The 20,695-nt window shown below is 44.8% G+C and overlaps 1 protein-coding gene across 2 annotated transcripts in view; it reads right to left on the bottom strand.

Annotated features, from left to right (window-relative positions):
- Positions 1–20,695, bottom strand: part of Cacna2d4 (calcium voltage-gated channel auxiliary subunit alpha2delta 4) — a 100,521-nt gene that overhangs the window by 79,054 nt on the left and 772 nt on the right. For both annotated transcript variants that reach the window (XM_005066068.4, XM_021224764.2), the window contains exons 2-6: positions 18,327–18,408; positions 16,652–16,768; positions 16,221–16,280; positions 14,629–14,791; positions 13,755–13,886 (exon numbers count right to left, since the gene is read on the bottom strand). In XM_005066068.4, the coding sequence (XP_005066125.2) occupies positions 13,755–13,886; positions 14,629–14,791; positions 16,221–16,280; positions 16,652–16,768; positions 18,327–18,408 (554 nt within the window). The remainder of the gene's footprint in view (positions 1–13,754; positions 13,887–14,628; positions 14,792–16,220; positions 16,281–16,651; positions 16,769–18,326; positions 18,409–20,695) is intronic.

Here is a 20,695-nt window from a genome sequence, read left to right as displayed (position 1 = left end):
AGGAAGTTAGGTCACTGGGGGCCTCTATGAGTTGGGGGCCAGACAGCCAGGGCTCCACAGTGAGACCCCATGAAGAAGAGGAGGAGCAGGAGGAAGGAGGCATGGCTCTAAAATTATGGAACTTTTAAAAATGAAAAAAAGTTCAGAATAAAAGAAATATCCCAATGAGAAAATTAAAGAGAGAAAGAGAAAACTGGACATCTGAAAGATTAGTCCAGAGTGCGGTTGATTCTAGAATGAGGAGATCTAGTGACCACCCTGCTGGAAGTGCAGGGAGAAAGAAGGGCGAGCTGTGGGGAGACAGTGATTAAAGAGATGTTGTGGGGCTGGGGAGATGACTCAGTCCGTCATGAGAACATGGGTCAGGATATCCAGCCCCATGGAAAACACCGTTACAGTTTCCTGTGCCTATAATCTCAGTGCTGGGGTGTGTGTGGAGACAGGAGGGTCCTGGGAGCCTGCTGGCCAGCTAGTCCAGCCAAATCAGCAGGTTCCAGTGAGAGGAGAGACCATGTCCTTAGATAAGATGGAGATGACTGAGAAAGACACTATGTCAACCTCTGACCCCTATATGCACGATCACAGGCACATGCTCACACACATATACACACGCATGCATCGCAACACACACATGCACACATAACATGCACATGCATAAAAAACACACACATGCATGCAACATATGCATGTGCACACAGTGTACACAGGTATACACAGTACACACATGCACACGCAGCATACACATGCATCAAAACATACATACATACAAGCACACACAACACATCTATACACATGCACACACAACACATCCTCACTCATGCATATACAATATGCATATACAAAACACACACACACACACACACACACACACGCGCGCGAACAATAAAAGATACTGGCAAGTGTTCTAGAAGAGATAACCCAATTTAAGTATCCAGAAGGCACAGTGTGTCCAGGTCCAGCTAAGATGTCCCCATGCAGATGCATAAAGCTGCAGAACATTGCAGGGAAAGCAGTCATAAAACATCTGGAAAAAGAACAATAGCCAAGCTGTGAGCAGAGTTCCTCAACATCCATGGAAACCAGGAGGGGAGATCATTCCTGATGCTGAGAGGAAGGCACTATTGATTTACAATGGCTGCTCATTGGGAGCATCACTGGAGAATGAGGGCAAGAGAAACACTCACAGATAGACACACGTGGAGGCAGTTTACCCTCAGAGAGGACTCTCCCGACAGTTTACTTCCGGGAGAGGGAAAATAACTTGGGGAAAACAGCCCAGGATGCTCCAAGGGTGGTGAACAGATGCAGCGATGTTTAAGTCAAGTCACAATAGCCATCTTTGGGGATGGAAATGTTGAAATGTTAGTTGATGGTAGAGTGAAAGTCGGAACAGAGAAGGGGTCAGGAGCGCAGTGGTTCCGAAGGCCTTTCTTGGAAGGAGGAAAACAGTCATATGTATTTGTAATGTTCTGCTGTGTTGAATATGTGTGATGAGATCATAATTACCAGAAGGATCAGAGCAGGCGGGTACTTATTTCCAAATGGATACACAGAGAGGGGAGAGGACAATGGTTAGGGGAGATTTATCAAAAGGGAAACCATTTACAAAGAAAAAGAAAGCATAACAATGTTGGGACTAGTAAAGAATGCACTAACACACACAAAAATGCAAATGCCACTCACTTGTCAGTGAGAACAAAAGATTTTAGGTAAAAATTTAAGAGCTATAAGGTATTTTTAAGAGACATGGTTAAGATATAATGACATTAAAAGGCCAAAAAAAAGGGGATGAAAAAAATGTCACATGAATATCACATCCAAGAAAGAAATTAAAGTGAAGTATCATGGGGCCAATTAAAAGTCAGACACAACACACGCACAAAGCAACGGGAACACGGCAAGCGGAGGCAAAGCAATCAGTATGACAGAGCCAAAGGCTCGGGATTCCTTTCGGCAGGGTGAGCTCGTGCACCCTTCTCAAGCCCTCACAGGATGCTAAAGCTGGAGATGTATCAGGCCGTTAAAACTGATCTCAATTGCCTTCCTTTATTACCACGCAAATCACTGAGCAACTGAGTTAGAAGTTTATTTCATTATTTTTAATTGCATATATGTGTGTGGGTCTGTGTGTGGATACATGCACATGCCTGCCAGTGTCCAAGGAGGCCAAAGGTGCAGGATTCCCCTAGAGCTGGAATTACAGGCAGTCATGAGACACCTTGACATGACTGCCGGGAATTGAACTTGGATCCCCTCCAAGGGCAATATACACTCTTACTCTTTAAGCTGTGTCTCCAGGCAGGGTTAGGAATGGATAGTGAAGAAATAACTTGCGATTATGTCTGTTTGGAAATGAAACTTAAACCTGGAATATCACAGGAAAACTGGCCTGGGGTGCAGCAGAGTTGGCAGAGTGCTCGTCTAGCACGCACAGAGCCTGGTTTGGGTTTCAGCACCACGATGGCGCATGCCTGTAATTGTAGCACTAGGGAGATGGAAACAGGAGGGTCCAGGGCCCAAGCTCAGGCTGCTGAGATGGCTGGCTGGATAAAGGAGTGTGTTGCCAAGGCTCACGGCCTGAGTTCAATCCCTGGGGCCCACACAGTGAATGAGGAAACTGACTCTTGCAAGTTGTCCTCTGACCTCCAACTCATGCTATGATGTGTGTGCCAGCCAAACAAATAAAAGAATACATTTTGCAAAAGAATCCAAACTCATTCTTAGCTACATAGAGAATGTGAGACCAACCTTGACTATAGACTGATATTCATTCTTTCTGACTTTCTTTCTCTTCTCTGTGTATCTGTCAGTCTGTCTCTTAAAAAAACCACTTCTTGTACTGTCCTTACTGGATTTTCAAAAATTTACCAGCTTCCTAGACTAGATTTGGAAGTAGTTTCTCCTTTTATGGTTTCTGGAAATATTTGAATAAGTCTAGAGTAGCCATCCTTTTGAAAGCTTGATTAGTCATTTTCAAAAACAGAACCATTGTTTAACATGACACTAATATGTCTGTTTTTCACTTTCTTTTCTTTTTCTCTCCTTTTGAAAAAATACAGGGTCTCACTGTGCAGGCAGGCCTAGAACTCTTCATGTAGACTAGGCTGGACTTGAACTCTTCCTGCCTCTGCCTCTGGAGTACTGGGATTAAAGATGTGCTCTACCTGATGATTCTCTGGATTTCCTCAGTGTCCCTTGTTAATGTCTGCCTTTTCATTTCTGATTTTGTTGATTTGGATATTCTCTCTCTGTCTTTTGGTTAGTTTCGATAAGGGTCTGTCTGTCTTGTTGATTTTCCCAAAGAATCAACTCTTTGTTTTATTGATTCTTTCTATTGTTCTCTATTTTTATTGATTTCAGTTCTCAATTTGATTATTTCCTGTCATCTACTCCTCCTGGTGAGTTTGCTTCTTTTTTCTCCTAGAGCTTTCAGGTGCTTTGTTAATTTGGTGGTGTGGGATTTCTCTAACTTCTTTGAGTCTCTCTCCATTTAGTTTGATGTTGGCTGTTGGCTGTTGGCTTGATGTCTATCGCCTTTATTATGTTTAGGTATGTTCCTTGTATCTCTGATTTCTCCAGAATGTTTATCATGAAGTGGTGTTGAATTGTGTCGAGGGCTTTTTCAGTATCTAATGAGATGGTCATGTGGTTTTTTCTTTCAGTTTGTGAATTACATTGACAGATTTCTATATGTTGAACCAAACATGAATATGCTAGACAAGTGCTCTTCCACTGGGCTACACTCCAGATCTTCAGAAATCATCCTTTGTCTTTCTTATTTCTTAGTTTTATATTTCATCTATTTTAGTTCTAACTTTTTATGTTTATGTTGACATGTTGGGATTACAATTCCCTCCCCACTTTCCTTCTCTCTGGTCTGGAACTCAGTATGTAGTTCAGGTTGGGCTTCATTTTGCATCCATTCTCTTGCCTAAGCCCTCCAAGTCTTGGTATTGCAGGTGTGAGCCACCATGTCTGGCAAGAAAGGAAATTTACATGACCATTTTTCTTAGAAATAAAAATGCAAAAGACCTAAACAAAATATGAATGAGTCCAATGTAGCAATGCATGAAAAGATTTGCTAAAATCAAGGTATTAATCGGGATGTAAAGATAGGTTAACATCATACATTTCAAGAGTTAAGTGGGAAAAATACAATATGACTTTCACAGGGAGGGAATACATACAGATAATAATGAATGGAAGGGTGATACTCTTACTGCAAGATCAGGAAATGTGATGTCAGACCCCAGTGAGATACTATCATAGACTAACAGAGAGTTTCAAAGCTTTACAATACCCAGCTAAAGAAAGTGCGAAACAATTTGTGATTTTCTTGCCCAAATTGAATACTTGGATATCTTAAGCCTTAGAAAATGTATTCCTAGATGCAGACTCAAGAGAAACTCCTGAAATGTGTCTAAAAACAAAACATGTATGAGAATATTCATGAGGCAGGGACAGAGTTCAGAGGCAAAACACTTGCCTAGCATGCTGGAGATCCACCTGTGTCACTCACAGCAGCAACACACACACACACACACACACACACACACACACACACACACAGAGAGAGAGAGAGAGAGAGAGAGAGAGAGAGAGAGAGAGAGAGAGAGAGAGAGAGAGAGAGAGAGAGAGACTGGTAGTATCAAACTGAATGGAAAAGCAAGTCCCAAAAGCAGAGATACTATGTCAGCTTTATAAATTTTAAAAACAAGTGAAGCAGAGAAAGTATTCTTGAAGATAAGATGTCAGAGTGGGTTGGGGCCTGCCTACCTAGACAATAATTGCATGGTTTGAATATATCTGATATCACTATTTTGGAACTTTGGAGTCTATTAAAGGCTTTCAGCTTTCGGGAGAACTATCTAGTGGTAAACTGCAGTTAGTGTCTATCAGTTTCAGGGTTAGCATAGTAGCTGCCCACCTCCATGTCAGCCCTGTGGCAGGCAGCTGTGCACGTATTCTTAGAGCAGCTAACACAGCTTAGGAGTCAGGTTTCCTGCTTTCCTCAAATAGAGGATGCGTGCCCTGGTTGCTGCTTCTCGTTATGGTGATGCTTGTGAAGGGACCTCTGGCCATCTTGGCCATATTTCCCACTTCTGTGTGAGTCCTTCTTCCTGACCCAAGTTACTGCTGGGGAACTTTAAGACCAGGTATTTCCCTTCTCATCAACTCATTTTGCTCTTTTTGGAGCCATGCACTAAAGGGAACAACATTTTAAAACAACTACATATATAAAGAGAATTGTAAAGTGATGCATGTGATCACAGAGATTTGAGACCTTAAATCTGTACTTCAGACTGATCCCTCAATACAGAGACAACTTAAAACAGTAAAAAAAAAAAGACAAGACAATAGCAAATCACGGAGAAAGGAATCTGATTTCTGGATTTGCTACAGTATTAGGTGCTCACCTTTAAATTAAAACAAAAACAGCAGGAATACAAAGGAATAGGAAAGAATGGCCCACTCAAGGGAGGGGGCAAAAGGAGTTGATGGAAACTATCTCTGAAAATACCATATGTCAGATGTATCTGACAAAGAGTTTGCAACAGTCTTCAAGACATCCAAAGGACCAAGGGAAGGTATGGCGAAAGTCAAGCAACAACTTATTTTTATACCACAGATAAGTGTAGCTATCACTCCTCATGAAAGAAACTTTTCTTTGTAATAGGCAGAGGCCATTATATAAAACAACAACTGGTCTAAACAAGACAACTGATCATGGATACCCCGCCCCGAGGCATGCATCTATAACACAACTCTTTCACCTAAGGAGTCACACAATGATGGGAGCAACAATCCCCTATTAAATAGCACAGGCTAACAAATGAAAAGATCAGTGTCAGTAATGGGTTGCTTCTTTTGGAGTTGCTATTCAGGAACGTTCCATAAAGCCCAAGACTTTACAGGATATTGCCAGTGCCCTTGGTTACTCTCCAGAATTTGATGATCTTCCCACATATTGTTGAAGATACCACGTACTTGAGTCATTGGATATGAAAAAAATCAAGTCTGATATTGATCTGGACGTTTTCTCTCTACTGACTAGATTTCATAGTGCTAGAAAGTGTTATGCAAGCTGCCAAAGGAGAAAAGTGATCACTAACCTCACCCAAATGTGAATCCTGCAAGCTATAGCAATGATCAGCCTGGAAAAGACATGCCTGCTGGTACAAGAATGGCATCAATGTTATGGGAGAGACCAGCCACCCTCAGCTTGGATTTAAGGCCTTTTCTACAAGGTGAAACTAATTTCTGTCACCAGTATCAGAGCCAAGAGCCTATGGTAGACAGGTCATAGGCCTAGGGAGAGCCTATTACTATTACTTTGTTAAATGGACATAGCATTGCACTACCTTCTAATGACTTACCCTTATATCAATAGTTTAATGTATCTCTCGACCCTCATCAGAGGAGCTTCTTCTGTGGTTGATGGTAATTAACAAACACAGAGGGTGCACAGAGCAATTGACTGCTGAATGCTCAGCCCTAAATGGCACATCTGTTTCACACCCCTGTTCTCCCTAGGCTCAGGTTTCATTGTGGAAGACCATGAGGAAAGGTTGTAAGAGACAGGGTGTATGACGATAGGAAACAGTACTTTCCAGGTATAGCAGGACAGTTGTACACATGGATTCATAATAATGGAGACAGCATAAGACCTGTATAAACACAAGCCAGAAAAAATCCAATATGGGGGTGGGCATAAAGTCTCATACCTAATCGAGGAGCTATTGATTGTGAAATATTACTTTACACTGCATAAATATGAGTCGTTGTGATTGGTTTAATAAAGAAGCTGACTGGTCAATAGCTAGACAGGAGGTGTAAGATGAAAGAAAGGTAATGCCAAGTGTCAGAATGTAGATTAATATGAATGGGTTAATTTAAGTTGTAGGAGCTAGTTAGTAATAAGCCTGAGCTATCAGCTGAGCATTTATAGTTAATATTAAGCCTCTTTGTGGTTACTGGAAAGTGGCTTCTGGGACACAGAGAAACTCTGCCTACTGATGTGGGATGCCCTTATGTATGCTGTGAATGTTTTATTACCATTGGTTAATAAAGAAGCTGATTTGGTCAGTGGCCAGGCAGAATAGAACCAGGTGGAAAATCCAAACAAAGATGTGGAGAGAAAGAAGGTGGAGTCAGGGAGATGCCATGTAGTCACAGGAGAAGCAAGATTGAGGTAACAAGCCACAAGACTCGTGGTAAAATATAAACTAGTAGAAATGGGTTAATTTATTGTGAGAACTAGTCAGTGATATGCCTGAGCCATTGGCCAGACACAACTATATTAAGTCTTAGAGTAGTTATTTGGGAACTGACAGGCTGGATGAGAAACCTCCATTTATTGCCTACAACTGTATCTACCAGGAAAGGGAAAGACTGTTTTCTTTAAGAGTGTATCCACTGGTGGGCTGACTATGCCCCAGTGGAGGCAACACAACAAAAAACAAGATTGAGAAACCCTTAACTAACCTAAATAAAAAAGAGATAAAAGGCCCAAATTAGTAAAGTTAGATATGAAAAGGGGGCCATTATGACTGATGCCAATGAAATTTAGAAAACAATTGTGATGCACCTTAAAAACATCCATTACATTGAATGGAAAACCTAAAAGAAATTGGTGATTTTAGAGATTTGTAAGACCTACTAAATGAACCAGGTGTGATAAATAATCTAAACAGATCTGTAACACATATCATGTGCCTTAAAATTGCCTATAAATCCAGCTTTAAGGGATTCAGCATTCTCTTCTGGCCTCCCTGGGCATTCGTGTACATATGGAATACATTCACATGAACACACAGACACAGACACACATAACAGCTCTGAGAGATCACAAATAATATAACGATGCATCTCAAGACTTGTGAAAACAGCAATAGCTGCTTCTAAAACTAGTAAGTAGAAAGAATAACAGAAATAGAGATTAAATAAACAAAACAGTAACTAAAAGAACAACATATAAATCAACCAAACTGAGAGTTTATTCTTTGAAAATGTTAGTCTAATTGACAAGCCATTAGTCAACTTGACAAAAAGAAAGAGAAGACCCAAGTCAACAAAATTAGAAAGGAGAAGTTGTTACACCAGACTTCAATAAAATACATCCAGCACATGACTAGAGAACACTTTGATAACTTACACTCCCAAAGCAGGAAAGCCTAGAAGAAATGGATGCATCTCTAAATGCATGACCTACCAAAATTAAAGCCAGAATATACAAATACCTTTTAAGATCCCCATTACAAGCAATAAGATCAAAACTGTAATTAGACATCATCCCGGAAAGAAGAGCCAAGGACCAGATGGATTCACTGCTGGACTCTATCAAAAGCTCGAGGCTTACCACCAACTCTTCTTATTTTATCTCACAAAGCAGAAGGGAGGGAATGTTACCAAACTCGTTCTACAAAGCCTGTGTTATCTTGGTACCCAAACAGGTAAAGGCAAAAAAGGAAGAAGGAAAGATAATTGCAGACTAATTTTTCTGATGAATATAGATGCAAAAATTCGTGTTTTGGTTTAGTTTTTGGTGTTTTGAGATAGGATCTCTCAATGTAGTTCTGGCTGTCCTGGAACTCCCTATGTAGATGAGGCTGGACTTGAACTCACAGAGATACTCCTGCCTCTGCCTCCTAAGTGCTAGGATTAAAAGCATGCCCATCAGGCCCAGCTCAAAAATTCTTAACAACATACTTGGAAACCAAATTCAGGCACACATTAAGAAAATCATATACCAAATGAGCCTCATCCTATAGATGCCAGACTGGTTCAACACATGTAAATCAGTAAATATAATACATCATATAAACAAAATTAAAGGTAGAAGCCACAAAATCATCTCAATTGATGACACAAAGGCATTTGACAAAGCTCACCATGCCCTCAAAATAGAAGTCCTGGAGACATAGGTGATTAAAACAAACCTATAACAACATATTAAACAAAGGCATTTCCTCTCAAATCAGGAATGAAACAAGGATGCCCACTCTCCCCTCTCTTATTCAATATAGTGCTTTAGGTGTTATCTATAGCAATCAGACAGGAGAAAGGCATAAAAGGGATAAAAGGAAGGAAATAAGCCAAATTGCCTCTATTTGTAGATAACATGATTTTATGCTTAACAGACTGTAGAATCCTAGAAAACTCTCGATCTAATAAACACTTATCTCAAAGTTGCAGGATACAAAGCAATATATATATATATATATATATATACACACACACACACACACATACATACACATACATACACAAGTAGCCTTTATGCATACCAACCATTAATCCTCAGAGAAGAAATTAGGAAGAATATTTCATTCGTAATAGCTCCAAAAATTAAGTATCTAAAAATAACCCTAACCAAATAAGTGAAAGACCTCTACTATAAAAGCATCAAGACGGAGGGTCTAGGCCTGCCCTGGATGAAATGACAGACTATGGACACCCCCATGGAGGGCCTCACCCCTGGTGGGAGGGCATGGGAGGAGGGGAGGGAAACAGAGAGGGACCTGAAATTGACATGTGAAGCAACCTTGTTTCTAATTTAAATTTAAATTTAAAAATTATATATATATATGCATCAAGACATTGAAAAACAATGATAGAAAAATCTTCCATGCTCCTGGATTGGCAGAATTAATATTGTGAAAACAGTTATTCACAAAATTAATCTATATATTTACTACAAGATAGAACAAAATTCTGATGTCATATCTTACAGAGCTAGAAAAAAACAATCCAATGGAATCATGAAAGACCACACATACCAAAGCAACCCTGAATAAGGATACAACTGGAGGCATCACAATACCCGGCCTCAACTTATCCTATGGGTATATGCAGAGTATATGACGCTTTAGTTATAAAGTCATTGTGGCAGAGGCATAAAAACAGGCAGGCAGACCAAAGAGAGTAAAGAGGACGTGGGAATATGCTGACAAAGCTATGGCCGTCTAACTTTTGATAAAGGAGGCAAAAGCATGCAATGGAAAAAAGAGCCTGTTCAACAAATGGTGCTGGCGAAACTGGACATCTATCAGCAGAATAATGAAAGTAAATCCATCTTTCACCTTGTACAAATGTCAGTTGGAAATGGATCAAAGGTCTTAATTTAAAATCTGAAACACGGAAACCACTAAAGGGAAATGGAATACTCTTGAAAACACAAGTTAGGCAAGAACTTTCTCAAAACAAACAAAACAACAATGAACAAACAAATAAAAATAAGGCGATAGACACAAAAATTAAAAATCTCCCAACAAGATGATGCGATAGACTTAGTAAACTTCCTAGGGGAGGCCTTACTCTCTCCGAGGAGCAGATGAGAGGTGGGGTGGGGGAAAGTAGGGGGAGCTGGAGGAGAGGATGGAGGGGGAAGTGGAACTGGAATATAAAAAATAAATTAATAAAAATCTCCTAACGAAGTGAAGTCCAGCTCCCAATAGCCTCCAGATGAACAGTACCAAACATGTAAAAACTTCGTACAAATCCTCAAAATTTTCTGAAAAACTGAAGAGGAGACACTACTCCTTAACTTAGTCAGTGAGGCTGGCATTACCCTGGTGCTGCAGAAGGATGATGCAGGAAAAAATAATATCCCCCAAAGAACACTGATGCACAATTCCTCAACAAAACCCAGCAAAGTAAATCCAGTAGCAAATTAAAAGGGCAATACATTATTCCTAGAATGTAAGGATTTCAGATCCTTGAAAACTGACCAACATAAAACATCACCTTAACAGAATGAGGAAGAAACAGCGATCACCCCAAATGAGGCAGAAAACAAAATTGGCAAAAATCCAACTCACTAGGAACAGATGAGAACCACCCCAACATAACAAAAGCCACAAATGGGAAAGCCCACAGCATAAAGCTGAAGGCACTTGCTCTTAGCTGTCATAGAACAGAGTCATTTTAAACTTGCTGTGTTTAAACCAGTGCTGGATGTTCTAGTCAGAGCGATGAGGCAGGAAAAAAGAAGAAAAAAGGCAAAGGTGAAGGGAAAAAGGGAGATGTCAGCGCTCACGTTGATTTGTGGGAAGCCCGTAGAGCAGGTGCTAGGCCTCCTAAACAAATTCAGCAACACAGCAAGCAAAATCAGTTGCTATGAACAAACTGAAGAGGAAGTTACCGAAATGATTCGATTTTCAGTAACATCACAAAAGAAGCAAGACTTGTGTACCAGGCTTGTTCTTTGAGGCCACCAATGTCCCGAATCATGACACGGATACTTCTTAATGAGTTATGAATGCTCGGCCTCGCTTAAGCTCATTTCTGGATAGCTTTTTAAACTTTATCTACCATTTGCCTTGGGCCTGTTACTTTTCTTTCCTTCTGTGCATCTTATTTTCACTGCTTCTCGTGTTTGGCTGACTGGCTTCTTGTCCAGGGCTTGATCGCCCTCATTCTCTCCTCTCATTCTTTTCTGAGCCTCAGCTTCTCCTCCTATTCTCTCTGCCCACCAGCTACCCTTCTCCTACCTAGCTGTTGGCCATTCAGTTTTTATTAGATCAGTCAGATGACGTAGGCAGGCAACACATCTTTTCATAATTACTCACACATCCTTACATCATTAAACAAATGCAGCATAAACAAATGTAACACACTTTTACACAGTTAAATATTCCATGACAACTTTGTATAATTAAAAATTATAAGCTGTTGGAGGTCTGGAGAAATGGCTCAGTGGTTAAGAATGGTTACAAAAGACCAAGGTCAGTTCCCGGCACCCACAATTATCTGCTAACTCTAGTTGCAAGAAAAATCCAATGCCTTTTTCTGGCCTCCACAGGCACTGCACCCATGTGGCACACATGCATATGTGCAGGCACACAGTCATGAAGGTAAAGTCGTATAGTGTGGCCCCCAGTTCTGACACTTTTTGTGCCATAGGTCTTCTGGAAGGTGAGGGGCCTTGACCACTGCTATACCTTCCTTCCTTAGTGCACTGAGACCCTCGGAAGCCATGAATCAATCAAAATACCTTTCTTCCCATAAGCTGTCTGAATGGATGTTTGGTCACAATGATGCAGAAGTGAGTGACACTCTAACTAGTCACATCTTCTGATTCTAACACTTATTGCAAGGCTATGGTGATGACATACATATGGACACCGGGACCCATGAGAGACTCTGGGACAAAACCTCACATAATGATCAAAACACTGTTGACAGGCATGCCAAGTGTACTGGAGAGCAAATGACAGTCTTTAAACAATAGTGTTGAGAAAAGTGGGCAGCCACATGTGAGAGAAAGAAGCTGAACTCTTGCTAACACAGTATACAAAAGTAACTCAAAATGAGAAAAGCTTAAGCATAAAACTCACAACTACAAAATTCTTACTAGAACACTGGAAAATTCCCATGACACTGGAGTTGGCAACGATTTCTTGGCCATAACACCAAAGGCATAGATAATGAAAGAAAGGTGGGCTAATTTAAACACTATCCATTAAAAGACTACAAGACAATATCAACAAATTAAAAAGGCAACCCACAAAATGGGAGGAAATATTTATAAATCATTAAGCCAGCAAGGAATTAATACTCATAATATATAGAAAACTCCTGAGGCTCAACAAGAGGAAAAAAATCCATTAAAAATTGACCCATAGGGCTCTTCACAAGAATTCCACTCTGAGGACAGGATGAGCTCTTGGAGCTTCAGGGCCTCTGTACCAGGGAGGATTAAGGAACCCAGGCACCGAAGCAGACATCTGCAGCTAACAGGGAATGTATATGACAAAGATGGCAGGGAGTATGCTATCGATGGGAGCCATGCCTGCTCTTTGCACCCCATGAGAGGAGTTGACTTCCCAGTCTGGAGACAGAGAGAGGACCATTTTTATCATTCCAGTGTCTTCCCAGACAAGGGGACACTGAAAGTCATTCTGGACATAGAAACATGAGATGTGAAGGTAAATTTTTCTAAGTGACAAGAAACCAGAAAAGAGCCAAAAAACAAAACAAAAAAAAACAAAACAAACAAAACCCAAAGCAAAAAACATAAAGCAACAATAAGAAAAACTGTTGCTGGTGTTTTTTTTTATTCATTTTTTGAAGTATGTGGGGTGTGTGTGTGTGTGTGTGTGTGTGTGTGTGTGTGTGATTTGTGTACATATGTGTATAGGAGCTAGCACCAGTGTGTGCACTTGTAGAGGCAAAAGACCAATAGTGTCTTCCTGTTGCCCCTCTCCTTATTATTTGAAACATTGTCATTTGAATCTGCAGATCTCACCAATTCCACCAGAGTGGGTGCCCGCTGATTTCCCAGGATGCCCCTGTCTCCACACCTGCAGTGCTGGGGTTACAGGTGTGCACTATGGGTTCTAGGGACCGGAACTCAGGCCCTCATACTTGTGTGGGAAACACTTTACTGTTCCCCACCCCCCTTTTCTGTTTCTGTGTGGCTGAGAGAACTCTCCCCATTCTGAATGAGGACAGTGCACTCTGCTCTGCAGCTCAGAAGATCCCTTTCAGAGAGGGATTGCAGGATCCTCCCTGGCATGGCATTGTCCATAGGTTTTCCCAGGACAGGAGCTCGCTCAACGTTGGTGACAACTTCTGTGATGCTTAGTGGAGTCACTCAGGCATTCACCCAGCAGCTCCCACTGACTGTGCCACAGTAGCTGTAAGAAGGCCAAGTGTGGGTGGAAAATGCCTTGACTGTGAGTGCTAGGACCTGTCTTCATACTTTATTCCCAGATAACAGAGGTGACAGAGCTGCTGCCCATTGTCCTCACCTGGATAGATCCTGAAGAACCCAGTTGAACTGCCAAAATACTGCCAGGTCAGTGTAGGGTCTCTCTGGAAGTTCTCCACAAACACAGGGTTCAGGGCCTCGGACATATAGACTCCATTTAAAATGTCTGGGTCTGAAAGTGAGATCATGGAAGGAACTTCAGGGGGAGTGACAGCAGATGCTCGTGACTCAGGCTACACATGTAGACACAGTAAGTTTCCCCTGCTTTCCTTAGGGCTGCACCAGGCTCACATGCAGCCCATGGCCAGTAACCCAGAAGATCACCTCCCCCAGCCCATTGCTGAGGTTTGGATGTAGCATGCGAGTGTGTTCCCAGGGTTTGTGTTTGGATGTGCGGTGCTCCGTACAGCCATAGGAGAAAGGATGGAGTGTAGGGAAAGTGATTGAACCATGGTGGGTGCTGCCCTAGGGCAGAATTTTAAAAATTCTACAGACTCTGTTGAGTTGTCTTGAAAGGGTTGCTGTGGATGAGAGAGACTGGCTTTCCCACTCTCTAGCTTCCTGCTTCCCTGCATGGTTGTGTCCCCTTGCACAGACCCCTAGCATGGTACCCTCTGCTACAGTGGGATGCAGCCGGAGACCTCACCAGAGCAGTGCTGGCTGGACTCAGCTTCCCAGACCTTGAGCTATGGAAACCTCACCTATGTTATTTAGCTACGGGTATTTTGTCATAGCAACAGAAAACATAATACTCCATGCATGTGCTGAAAATTTTATTTTCTCATCCTATCAAAGAGGTTGGAGAGACAGCTAATACCCTGTAGGGCTTCTTGGAAAAATTGACACAAAATATTTAAAACCCCCCAGAATCCTCATCCTGTCCTCTAGACTACCCAGTGGTGGGGGTACATCACCTTTGTTGTACACGTTGGTAGGTAGCTGCACACTGCTCATGGAGACATTCACCCTCTGGTTGCTGAAGTGTGCATCGGCCTCAAGAAGAAACTCGGCTCCCAGCTCCACATAGTTGCCCTTCTCGTCCTTCTCATTGATTAGTACCGAGTTGTAGTAGTTAAACTGGGGAGAGAGGGGAGCAGGTCCAGAAGAGACAGCCCAGGCATCAAGAAAAAAGAGGGAGTAAGAGAGAGAAGGAAAGAGGTAGAGAGGGAGGGGAGCAACAAGGGCCAGAGGAACTGAACACTAGGCCAGGCTGGGTGGGAAGGGTTGGTGGAGCCCAGTTATGCAGTGCTTGGTGGGAATCAGGCAAAGACCGTCGATGAGGTCACATCACACATCAAGACAGATGGATCTAAGGGCTCACTGGCTGGGTGGGCTCAAATTGGCCCAAGCATCGCTTTGATTCTCCACTTTGCTCAGTGTGTGGGGGAAAGTCACAAGTCAGAGACAGGCAGACTGACAGACAGACCAAGACACAAGGAGCCAGATGGAGGCAAAGATGATGTCAGCACTGTCAGTTTCTTCCAGGTGGTGAGGGTCCTGGAGACCCAGACGGTTCAAGGAGCCTCTGGGGCCCTGCCCTGCTAGAGAGCCTGTGACCCAAGGGACCATAACCAGACTCTCTGCACTGCAAGCCCCATACCTTCCTCCCCAGAGCTGTGGCCACCCCTCCCAGCCCCATCTTGTCCTCTGGTCCACAGTAGCTTTGTGAGCTCAGGTCCAGCTATGTCCCTCCCTGACTCCAGCCCTCACACACAAGATTGGGCCATCTTGGAAAAGTGATCCTAAGTTGAGAAAACGTCTCCATCAGATTGACCTAGAGGCAAGTCTGTGGAGACATTCCCTGATCGATTACTAATATGGGAGGGTCCAGTCCACTGTGGGCGGTGCCACCCCTGGGAAGATGGTGAATGGTTGCATAAGAACGCAAACCGAGCAAACCAAGGGAAAAACCCAACACGCACTTTTCATCCATGGGCTGTTTCAGTTTCTATCTCCAGATTCCTGCCTTGATTTCCTACCTTGGCCTGCCCCAGTGATGGTCTGTGACTGTGATATGTAAGCCTAATAAAACCTTTTCTCCACAAGTTGGAGCGCTTTCCCACAGTAACTACGACACCCAGCACCCTAGGCCAGATCTTGACCCTGCCCTCTCTGTCGCTATCCCATTTTGCTGTCCCCTGGACACAGAGTTTGTATCCACTGCGTCCTCATCCAGCCTGAGCTTTCTTCTTCCTGTGCTGTCTCCTATCTTTCAGCTCAGAGACACTTGCTTGTGCCTCAACTTCCCAAGTCCCCCCCGCTGAGCCTCCCCTCCCGCATCTGCTTCCCAGTGCGCGATGGCCCACCACGTGTGCTTGCTTAATGCCTTCTCTGAGAGCCTCAGAAGTGGAGCGAAGACCTCACCGACAAAGCCAGGGCACGGACTGGCAAGGGATATGGGAGGAGTCACTGCTGCCCAGCTCCCCTCACAGCTGGTCCTCCAGCGGCCACGGGGGTGGGTGGGGCAGAGCCAGGCAGCCTAGCACCCACTCCCAAGAGGACTTACCACCAGAGATGCATTGAACTCATGATTCAGGTCAGCCTCCTCAGCGGCCTCCACCAGGCTCTGAGGGAGGGAGTGTGAAGGGCAGGGAGAGTCACCACCGATTGTTCTTTGCCACCCCAGCCCAAGCTCTCGGCTCTTCTCCTCCCTCTTCAACCTTCTGCTTTCTTCTCTTGCCTTTTCAGCCACAAGGACCCACCCTCTATGGTTCCTAGGTGCTATGAGGTGCTCAGGTGACCCCATCCCTGAACATCTACAAAGTCTCCCTGGGAACAGGTGTCACCTTCCTTGTAAGACACGCCTGTCCTGACACCTGTAGTGACATGGTTAGTATAACCAGTCTGCACTCCATCCAGCCAAGAGAGGATCATCTACAATCAGCGGAGTCCTTGCGAGGGTTCCCTAGGCTGGTACTGGGGGATGAGCAGTGGCACCTTAACAGCCTCGACTTTTCTCCTAAGCATGGTCTCCATGTCCTCTGAGAACTTCTTCACCAGCTCTAAGCCATCCACCTCCTGGATCTTCAGGCTGGATTCTGCGTCCTTGTACTTCTGGAAAAGTGGAAAGAAGTGTACCTGAGAGCTCCAGGGCCATTCTTGTCCCTTACAGTAGCCACCCCGTGACCTCCTAACCATAGTGTTAAGCTGCCTGTCTTCAAATGTCCTCCGTTAAGGACTCCAGACACATGGAAGTCATTATCCTCAATGGGAGTTGATGGACAATCGGGCAGCAACTAAACTTGACACCATTCACAGCCAGTGAGCCGGGCACCTTGGACACTGGTGGAGACAGAGTACCAGCAGTCCCTGTCCTTACTCTTTGTGGGCCACAGCTTCCCCGACACCTGCTATGATGGTGACTGAGAAGCAGCCACAGTGTCCAGTCTCCTTTGCTCAGTTGCCACAAACAACGCATCCCATCTTGGGCCTGCATCCTATTGAGGGACCCAGAGTGGCAGTTCCAGGGGCCATGCTGATGAGTCTAATGGAGTCTAGGAAGTGGCTTCAAACTCTTGTCTGCCCAGGGACAATCCTCAGTGAGTCTTGACCAGCCCTGCTGTCCCTGTGATCTTAGGCAAGGAACTCAGACTCCTCCTCCGTAAGATGTGATGCATCTACAGCTTCTGACAGTACTATAGAAAGCATAGACTCTGGAGAACACTCACCCCCAATGGCTACACAGTCCCTTGTCTTCCTACCTGGGGCTGCAGGTTTCAAACAGGAACATCAAACAGGCTTTTTCTCACAACAGAATGGGGGTGTTGTGATGGCTCCTGGTGTCTTAAGCCTGGGAGAGCCCCTAGGGTCCACCCTGGTTCCTCCCACTTTCTTCAGCACAAAGTGGATGAGAGAGGGTGGCAGTGTGCTCATGGCTGGCATAAAAGCAGAGAATCCCATCATTTGCAATATGGAGAAGATGTCTCTTGGGTTGTGGTAATTTGAATTAAAGTATGCCACCATTTCTTAGGTTATGGTGCTAATGGAAGGCAAGCCCCTGCGAACATATCCAGGGAGTCAAGTCCCTGAAAAGACACCAGCTCGTGAGCTGGCTGAGCACAGTCAGGTGTGGATCTGCCCTTGGGCACTTAATTAAAAGGCCGGCGGGGTTGCCCTCCTGTCAGGCTCACTTCTGATGGGAGTCAGCCATGGGCTCAGCTTGCCAAGGTGCATGGGATGTAGCAGCCCTGGGCACAGCCTGGGCTCTGGGGTTCACTGGAGCCTCTCCCTGAAGCAGGGAATTGACAGCTGATGCTTGCATCTGGCATGCTTAGGCTGTCTGCTGTCCCTTCTGCCCCTCCCCCACACTCTGATCTTCTCTCTGGCTCCTTCCCAGACATCCACACCAAGCCTCCACCACCCACCCAATAAGCCCCTTGCAGTTATAATCTTGTTCTTGGCTTCCCAAGATCTGAACTGACAGAATGTTCTTAATCTCACTGTCCACACTGGTTTGCCCTAGGAACTGAGTCTCCCGTGGCCCCATCAGAATATGATAAGATTGACAGTGATGGTCTATCAGGCCCTTTACAGCTTTGAGGCTGGGAATTCTATCCCTCTGTGGGAAGAGGCCCTCTGACCATGCTGGAGCTCCCTGGGAGAGGTCACTGACCTTCTGCAGCAAGAGAGAGCCTGAGTATCTGGTCACTGTGTTGTACAGGTTCCTGCCGAAGGTGTCAGCCCACAGCTTCACTCTGCAGGACAGGAAAACCTATGTGCATGTTCTCATCATGATCAGATGTCAGGTCCTCAAAGGCGACAGCCCAATCATGTACATGCTAAACAGGCATCTCACACATAGACACACTGATAACCCACAGACATCCACATGCATGAACACACACACACACACACACACACACACACACACACACACACACACACACGCTCGCGGCTGTCTTAATTAATTGATCTGGGAAGATTCAGCCCACTGTGGGTGGCACCATTCTCTAGGCATTAATCCTGAACTGCATAAAACCAGAGAAATTGAGCAGAGCACACGTGAACAAGCAAGGAAGAATGCTTCATTCACTTCTCTCTGTTCTTAACTATGGATGTGATATAATTAACTGTTTTCAGTTTTTGTTACCTTTCCTTCCCAGCTATGGTGGACTGTAACCTGAAATTATAACTACCCTTTTCTACCTTAAGTTGTTTTGGTCAGGGTGTTTATCATAGTGACAGAGAGTAAACTATGACAGCTCCTATCCCCCCAAATTGCACCCTGGCCAGGGTGGGAAACCGTGGCTGCTGCAGGGTGTGGTACACCCACCCTGCCTGGCTTCAGAGGGCCACAGAGCTGATGGTCTCAGAGTGGATTCTAACCCCATGGTCTCAAGGACTTTTCAGTGAGAAAGGAAGGAGGAGGGAGAGTCTGTGGAGGTCCAGACAAGAGGGGAGAGACCCTAAACCAATCAATCTGCAACTTCCCAACCCAATCTGCACATTTCAATGATCAGTCCATTCCTGTCTACTCAAGGCCATTAGACACTGACCTGTTGAACCCTCAGACAGTGAGGAGAGGGAGAAATGACACCAAGTGCCTTTCTGGAGTAGGGCAAGCTAGGAGGGTAACCTTGTTGGCGCACTGACCCCTCCTTCCTCCCTAGAAGGTAGATTCCCAGGTCCTATTGGAGCCATGCAGCCATAGCAAGTATGGCTCCTTTAAGTGCGGCGGCATCCACTTGCACTGGCACTTACTGAGGTCGGACTGCATGCCACACTGTCTCCAAGAGGCTGTGCACTGTTAGGGACACACCTTCCCATGGGCTAGAGTGGTACTCCTTTGGAGGAGGATGGTGGTGATGGAGAGGGAAGAAGTGGAGGAGGCGGGATCTGAGCTCAGCATCTACGTGAGAAGAGGGTTAGCCCGGTGAGGAGATCCAGAAAAGAATTTTAGGTAGGGATCTTGGAGGAGTGGAAAATGGCTTCAAGACCTCCAGCTTGGCTTGTTGACCATTGCTGAGAATGGAAGGAAGGTGCCTGAGTGAATCAAGGAGGGGGGAAGGAGATGCATGTAGCTTGGGCCACGTTGAATGTCAGCTTCCTGACAAAGCCAGCGAGTGTCATTGAGTTGGTGGCACACTCCATAACTTTAGGAGCCACAGAAACACTGCACCCTTGACAAGCTCCCGTGATGCTCAGGAAGAAGTGTGCATGGGCATTGAGTATGGAGTCTGGCAGGTAGGAGACTGGATGGAGCCATTAGGACATGAGCAGGATTGAGACACTGTGGGCAAATGGACTCTTGGCAAGGTGAGTGTGTAGTGTGGGTTGATCTGTGATGACAGGCAGTGGGACACCCGAAGTTTCAGAGACATGCAGATGGCAAGGTTCTCTTGAAGGTGGCAGAGAAATCACTCAGGAGCCCATGGGAAGCCAGTCACTGTGCTCCAGGAATCAAGGTGTGGGGTATCAAAAGATAAGGGAGCACCCAAAGCAGCAAGGTGTGGGGGCCACAGTCTCCAGGATCAGTCACCAGGAGGCTTTTGGCATCTGGGTATACAGTAGATGTGGAGGGCAAGCGGCCATGACCGAGGGCTGAGTGGGAGGCTCAGCAGGACAGAGGTGGAAGACAGCAAGGGACCCGGTGAGAGAGGGAGGAGAGTGGGTGCAGAGCTTTGTGGAGGTCGCTACCCCCTACTGCTCTCGAGGTTTCTGTGTGCATGGCCTCCCTGGATGCCAGCCATCTTTTCTTGGCCCCCTGCCATTTTGGAAATTGCCTTCTGAGATAAAGACTGCTCAGCTTATGCAAGGCTGCAGGGGCTGTCTCAAAAGCCAGGCTGGCTCAGCAGCCCGGATTCCAGCACTTTCATCTGTGGTCCTGTGTGCTTGGAGAATGGCACTGTCTCCCTCACTGAGGAACTGCCTGTGCTGAAGGGAAGACAGCACTGGAGCAGTGCTGAGCGGAGTTAGGAGGTGTCACCCAGTGTCATGGAAGCCCATTCTTTCCAAATCACAAAACTGCTTGTATGAGCCCCT

This window comes from Mesocricetus auratus, unplaced genomic scaffold, assembly GCF_017639785.1.
Source record: "Mesocricetus auratus isolate SY011 unplaced genomic scaffold, BCM_Maur_2.0 Super-Scaffold_100676, whole genome shotgun sequence".
In the NCBI taxonomy this organism is placed as follows: Eukaryota; Metazoa; Chordata; class Mammalia; order Rodentia; family Cricetidae; genus Mesocricetus; species Mesocricetus auratus.
The sequence above is the reverse complement of the archived record's forward strand: the minus strand, read 5'-3'. Positions and strand labels throughout refer to the sequence as shown.